The following is a 7,795-nucleotide window of genomic DNA, read 5'->3' on the forward strand; positions in this document are numbered from 1 at the left end:
CCATGAAAAACATGAAGCACGAAGGATCTTCTTGTTTAGTGCCATATGTTATCACCTCTTATTCCTGCTAGTGAAGAAATTAATGTAATCCTAAAACTAATGGTTGTAGTTTCTGTGATGTGGTAGGAATTGAGCTGCACCTTTTAAGATAAAGTATTTCCTGGCAACCAACATATTATTTTATTACCTGAATCATATAACACACTGCTAGAATAACAAATAGCTAGAATTTTAAAACAGTTTTGAGGAAATATGTGAAATTCAGGTTCAGTAATATGCAGTGATACACATTATTGTATTAGTATACTTGTGTTATATACTCAGAATATAGCATTTTAATGTACAACTGTAAAAAGACTAAAATTCTTATTTACAAAAAAAAGTTTATTCATTTGAGAACTTAGTTTTCATTAGTAAAAGTTTTTTCTTGGTAAAACTATATGTCAGTTTTCAAAAACGTGGATTTGTAAGTTGTGAAAAAAACACTGTTGATAACTGAAGGCTTGCTTAGCTAGTTAAAAAATATTGTGGAAATGCTTTGTAGCAGGTAAAATTACCTTCCATTATAGCAAAAGTCTATGAAGACACTGTTAGAGCATCAGCATGAAAACAAACAAAATACAATAAATAGGCATTCTTGTATGATAATACTGCTTTTGAGGAAACATCACGAATAGTGTGGCATATATGTTTTTGCTTCCACTTTAAGAAAATTTCCATCTGTGGTGTGATACCACTAACTGCATAAAAAGATGACATGTTGATATAAAATTACACATACAGTCCATTTACATATAATTTAATAGTAGACAGCTATCTGAATCTAACTATTAAAATAAACCATTTTACATTTTATTATGGTTTCTGTTAACGTTTAGGAATATCCTGCAAGAATAATGATAGACAGTTTATGAATGTTGCAGTACTGTGTGAATAAACAACCCTCATTTATACATTCAGTTTAAAAATGTGGTTTCTCTTTGCACAATTTAGCACCAAGGTAAGGAAGATAGTGGAAGTGTGAATGCAACCACATTTCTTCAGATCAGTGGATTTTAGAAAGGGGTATTCTACTGAGGTATGTTATCTTTGGTATTTTTTTGTAAATGTACAATAATTGGACATCAATATTTACATCATTAAAATTAATAGTAAAAAAATACAGTGTCAGCTTTTCCCAACATGACTGGGCACTTCTTTGACCATTTCTTACAAGAACATCTAGCTGGTGGTTATTTTCTTCTAATGCCGTCCATATAACTGTTTTCAATACACAAAACAATAAATTGATGAGAGCAGCTGTACGAATGTTGATCCAGTAGTTTTCCACTCTTTAGGGGAGAACCTTGCCCAGTAACCGCCATGTCCGATGTGCGCCAGGCTTCACAGTAATTTGACATTAGTCGTATGCCATTCCCACTTGACCCATGCCATATAGTTTTATGTGGCCTGAAAGAAAAGACAAATGTTACATTGTACAGAGAATAACATCATTGAAAGTTTTCATTCAAGACTAGAATAATGACATTAAATTAACAAATTTCTCTCTCTCTCTCGCTTGGTAATAAGTGCACGTATGCATTTGCTTGGGAGTTAGGTATAATATTTTTATATGCATCTTACATCAGTGATTAAGATGCTGAAAAAAAAGAACTTATCAATGCCACGAGTTAACCTTCACATGAGTTGGAATGCAGTCATAGTGGGTAGGGGGATTGGCACTAGATGTGGAAATGTGATTGTCACCCTTTTACTCATCCCACATTAATTCAGTTGTTGAATATAATTCCCCCTTTGACATGCATCTGTCCAGACACATGCACCAAATGAAATGACAACAGAGATACCTCACTAAAAGGATTCAAGGCCTAAACGATATTTTCAGCATAGACCACCTCAAAACCCTGTCACTATATACAGCACGCTACAGACTGCCAAGAGGTGACCTGTTTGTGGCATACAAGGTATCCTCTGTCCCATTACTGATGGACCTACTGCACATCAGCAAGGCAAATTGCATCAAAAATACTTGATTCAGGGATCTAAACCTGTTCTGCAACATTAACAGAATGGTTTGGAGGGAGAGATATATCTCGCATGATGCCACTGCCCTGGAATAGACTCCCCATCCATGTAAAACAAAGATCATACCTGTCCACATTGAAGCTTAACTTAGATTTATGAATGGGTAAAAAGCATTTACTCTAGGACTGCTAATGGATAGAAGCAGCTCCTAAATGCTTTAGTGGATGTACTGGTCCCCTCAAATTAATTATGATATGATCCCAGTTCATCTCACTAGGGGTAATATATAATTATTGACCATGGGATGGGTAACAATCTGCCTCTCAGTAGTCATCTTGGGATTAGTGCTTCTGTTTTCTCCTGGTGTGAGAAGGAGTGCAGTTACATTATTTCCTGGAGACTGATGATCACCAGAAAGCTTAATAACTGCTTTATAGGTGACAGCTTGGAATATGTGCTTACATTCTGATCCTGGTGAGAGTAGCAGCAGAGTGCATTGATTCCTGACTCTTTCTGGTTGGAGTCCCTGTGACTAGCACTTGCTCTAAAATCTGCTGGAAAGCACTAGGAAGCCTTAAACTGATACAAGCACTCAACTCTCCTTGTTAACAAGAATAAATTAATCATAGGCATTAAACAGCCTATAATTGCAAAGTACCTTGCCAAGGTAAGGGGGAAAAAAAAACACCTAACCAGGCATGTCCAAGGGTCAGCTTCCAGTGATTTCTCCTGTCCACCTGGTGAATCTGGGCATAATGGGGCAATGCAGCAGTTGCCTCATGTACACAGATAACCCTTTCCTCCTACCACCCAACACTACAACCTGCAAGAGATGCACTTACAAAGCCAAACTGGAAGCAAAGCTCTCTCCAGCCAAGATCATGCTAGACAATCAAGAGGAGAAGGTTAACACCCGAACTATACCTCAAGCAACACATAGCCCTTCAAAACCCTCACCACCAACACCCACACATAGCAACACTAAACACACATATGTGGAGGCCCTTAACATTAACCTGCCCAAGGAACAAGGACCTCTAAAGCTGAAACGCAAACAAACACCAATCATAACCAAAGTATCACATAGCTCACAACACCAGTGTGCCACCCAACAACAGCCCTAAAGCAGGACAACATACCCAACACTTTAGTCATAGGTGACTCTATAGTCAGGCACACTGATGTCCCACTCACCAGGCTGAACAAGGAGAAAATTACAGTCAGCTGCCTTTCGGGTGCCAGGATCCGCCACATAATGCATGCACTCAAGTCACTCCACAACAAGTACAAATACGACTCTGTCATTGTCCATGTTGGAGTGAATGACTTGAGACGTACCTCCCTGGACTACATGAAAAGAGACATGGAAGAGCTCTGGGATCATGTGACCCAGGCAGGTATGATCCTAGCCCAGAGTAGCATCCTGCCTTCATCCAGAATGATACCACAGTATAAGGACAAAATGATTGACTTCAACAATTGGCTAAGCTTCTGGTGTCATTCAAAGGGGATCCAGTATCTGTCTGCCTGGGACGACATGATCAACAAACCACGATGCTTTGCCAGAGATGGTCTGAACCTGTCACCCCTGGGATTCAGGTTACTGGCTAAGGCTCTTGCCACCCATATAGAGCCTTTTTTAGGCAGGGCTCAAAGGACAAAAGCACTGCCATAATAGGTACAAGTATGCAAAATCTGAAGGTAATGTTACTCAATGCTAGAAGTCTAAACCTCAAAATGCACTCTCTCGAGGGACTCCTAAAATGGAGAACATCAATATCTGTGTAGTAACTGAGACCTGGTTCAAGGCTCCAGAGAGCATCCCTGCAAGACCAGGCTGCAACTCTTACCACACTTTTTGACCACCAAACCAGGACTGAAACACTAAAGGTGGAGGAGTGTTCATATTCACCAAGGATATTCACACCTCCAGGCTAGTTGCCCAACACAATTCATCCAAAATTCTCCAGGTGCAACTAACACTAGGTAACACTGCAATCCAAATTGTAGCTTGCTACAGATCTCCCACCATGCACCAAGATTCTCACTGCACCTTTCTAAACATACTGGAAAATATTAAGATACAACCAAACACCCTAATACTGGGTGATTTCAACTACCCTGCCATTAACTGGAAAAACTATTCGTGTACAAACACCTTTGCCCAACGGTTCTTGGAATTCATAAATTCCAATGCCATGGATCAGCTAATCCATAGTTCCACCAGGGGCTCCAATATCCTGGACCTGGTCATTACCAGCATGAGAAATCGATGGGCCACACCAGTGGTCACCCCCTCATTGGTTAGGTTTGACCATAAGCTAATCACCTTTGACATCCACATCCCACCCCCACTGCCCAGTAAGGAAACATCCTTAAAAAACTTCTCCAAGGCCAACTTCATGCTACTCAAGTCAGAAGTGACAAACTTCATGACACCCATGCAGACGGGAACTGAAAGTTCGACTGCCGAATCCTACACTAAAGCACTGTATGAACACATCTACTTGTGCATGAATCATGCCATCTCTAATAGAACCAAGATGCTCTCCTCCAAAAAAAGGAAGCCAATCTAGTGGTCCCCTGTCATAAACAAACTATACAACAGAAGGAAGAATCTGTTGCAGAAAAGAGAAAAATCCCAGGATGGAAAAAACACCCTTACCAGCCTCAGTAAGAAGCTGAGATCCCTCATAAAATCCTCCAAAGCTAGTTACAAAAATAAAATTGCCAAAGATTCCAAAGACATCCACAAGGCGTTCTACAGCTATGTCAAGAATCTAAATGGCAATGCTCAGATCTGCTCTGAGCTACAACAGAATGGCATTAAATATACTGATCCCAAGAACATTGCCAATATCCTGGCAGATTGATTCAGTGCCAACTTCACCCTCCTCTCATCTCCTAAAGGGCCCATCTCAATACCGAAAAATTGCCAAATTCCAGTAATCACGGCCACACAGGTAAAAACCGCACTCTCCAAAGCTAAGAATACAGCATCCATGGGACTAGATGACATCCTGGGCTGTGTACTACATGAACTACAAAATGAACTGGCACCTCACCTAAGTGTCATGTTTAATCATAGCCTCACCCCAGGCTTCGTGCCCACTGAGTGGCGTACAACTACAGTTATACCATTCCACAAGGGGGGATCCACCATGGATCCTAGGAATTACCATCCCATTAGTCTGACCAGCCTGAACTGCAAGGCCATGGAATGTATTATCATACAACTTATAAACAAAGACAATGACAAGCTTCAAACACTACATACACATTTTTATATACACTTTTCACTAATATAATATTTTATGTTACAATATATTTATCATTGTTATAGTTGTTGTACAGATTTTTAGCAACAATTATTTATATATTCTACTTATATATATTTATATTCATATATTTATATTTTTATTTAGTTTAGTAGGCAGTATTAAACAGAATGTTCAAAAGTTGTTTGCATTCTATGCATCTATTGTAGGCATTTTATAGTATGCAGTGACAGTGTGTATACCTTTAAATTTGATTAATTTTGTTTAATTGTTTAATTGGATTGATGGGCGTTGTATATATATATATATATATATATATACATGGTTTTTAATTGTGACTTCAGTATTCTGAAGAAGTCCTATGTGGACGAAACCTAGGTAAACCTTCGTCTGTGTTTCGTTAATAAACCTGTGTTGGCCTGGATTCATTTTCCTTTTTCTTCATTTTTGGTTCGTTGTGGAGGTTTGGTTCTAAGCTTCAAACACTGTACCCCACCAAATTTGAGTTTGTGAAGGGCCGACCGTGTCTCCTGAACCTGATTGACTTCTTTGAATTAGTTTCCAGAGCTGTGGACTAGGGTAAGGCGGGCCACACAGCCTGGACCTCGCCAAGGGCTTCGACACCATCCCCTACTCTGGAATCATAGATATACTTACTAAGCTGGGCATAAATCCCTATGTCACTCAATGGGTTGCCAACTGGCTTACTGACAGAAACCACACTGTAAAAGTAGCTGACTTCAAATCCAGCTCCAGACAAGTGGAGTACCTCAGGGTTCAGTCCTGGGTCACTCTTGTTTGGCATCTACTTCTCTGAAGTACAGGCCAGCACTAAGGGACTCTGGCTAACAAAGTTCGCAGATGACTGCAAACTGGGAGCCATTATTGAATCCCCAAATGATGTGGATATTCTACAAAAGGGCCTTACAGAAACAGATGCTTGGTGCCAGAGCCATGGGCTCAAGCTCAATGCCAAGAAGTGTATAGTTATCCCTTTTTGGAAAAACCATGTACCCATGAATTACCACATAGGTGGCAGTACACTAAACACTGAAAGTGTGATAAGAGACTTAGGGGCACAGGTGGACAGTGGTCTCACCTTTGACAACCACATCACCATAACAGTCAGAAATCCTTCTATGTGACACACCTCATCACTAAGGGCTTTTCATCCAGAAAAAAGGAGGTCATTGTCCCACTGTACTCATCCCTCATTAGAACCATCATAGAGTACAACGCCCCATTTGGTATGTACCTCACAAGACATCTGCAACAACTAGAAAGGCCGCAGAAACACCTCACTAAAAGAATCACAGGCCTAAAGCAGATGCCCTATGCTGACCGACTAAAAAAACTCCAGCTATACTCTGTCGCATATCGTCTACTCAGAGGCGATCTCTGCTTAACATACATGGCCATGTCAAACCCAGAGCTGTTGGACATGCTACACTTAAAGAAATCCCAATCCATCAGAGCCACATGCTCTAGGGACCTAAACCTTGTCATCACAATGAACAAAACATGCTGGAGGGATAGGTTCCTGAACCGGAGACTCCCCATACTCTGGAATAGACTGCCCATACATATCAAGCAGAGTGCCTCCTTGGCCCTCTTCAAGAGGAATCTTGACGACTGGATGGGAGATAGGAAATTTACCCCAGGGATCACATCAGTCACCCTGCTAGACAGGGGTCCATGGAAGTAAATATTGTGTGAAGAAATAGCCAGGGAATTGTTATGGCTAGGCTTGTACAGGCCCTAGAGGTGATAGCCTAGTACCAACCTATGAACCTATAACACCAAATGGGATTGATTAATTCAAACACCAAAAGAGAAACTGGTTAGGCTTAAAAGTGCCATCAAGGGCAGTTAGCCTGGTACTTACCTATGAACTTATGAGGTGTATGATCAACAGAAAGAGGAAATCTGACTGTAAGAGGAGGTGAACAAGTGAAGCTGAAGATGACAATTCTTCACTGCATTCCAAATATTAAGGGGTATTCAGAGACACATAATGCAGTGTACAGCCCTGATTCTGCACCACTGGGGTGCTACAGCTGTCTTGCTGGATAATGCTGTATGCAAATATGACAGTCCTGTCATATGCATAATTTGAATTAGTCATGTGCTCTGCCATGGAGCTAAAATCTGGGATTGAAAAAGAACAGTAAAGCGAATCAAAGGCAAGCTCTGCCACACTGTTTGGAAGCAGTGCAATAAGGAGTGAATGCAGTAGTTTGATGGGGTATACCCACTGCTGGTGTGTGTGTATGTGTGAGAATGGGAATCTGTATCAATGTGTGTGTGTGTGTGTGTGTGTGAGAGAGAATGGGAATCTGTATCAATGTATGTGTGTGTGTGTGTGTGTGTGTGTGAGAATGGGAATCTGTATCAATGTATGTGTGTGTGTGTGTGTGTGTGTATGTGTGTGTGTGTGTATGTGAGAATGGAAATCTGGATCAATGTGTGTGTGTGTGTGTGTGTGTGTGTGT

General features: G+C 40.6%; 1 protein-coding gene across 4 annotated transcripts in view; it reads right to left on the reverse strand.

Annotated features, from left to right (window-relative positions):
* Window positions 1-366: 366 nt before the first annotated feature.
* The window catches only part of LOC122796547 (collagen alpha-1(XV) chain-like), a 1,635,928-nt gene continuing 1,628,499 nt past the window's right edge, over window positions 367-7,795 (reverse strand). For all 4 annotated transcript variants that reach the window (XM_044065114.1, XM_044065113.1, XM_044065111.1 and 1 more), the window contains one exon: window positions 367-1,449. In XM_044065114.1, coding sequence (XP_043921049.1) covers window positions 1,233-1,449 — 217 coding nt within the window. In that variant the 3' untranslated portion in view covers window positions 367-1,232. The remainder of the gene's footprint in view (window positions 1,450-7,795) is intronic.

Source organism: Protopterus annectens, chromosome 3.part0 (assembly GCF_019279795.1).
Source record: "Protopterus annectens isolate FY-2018-M chromosome 3.part0, PAN1.0, whole genome shotgun sequence".
In the NCBI taxonomy this organism is placed as follows: Eukaryota; Metazoa; Chordata; order Ceratodontiformes; family Protopteridae; genus Protopterus; species Protopterus annectens.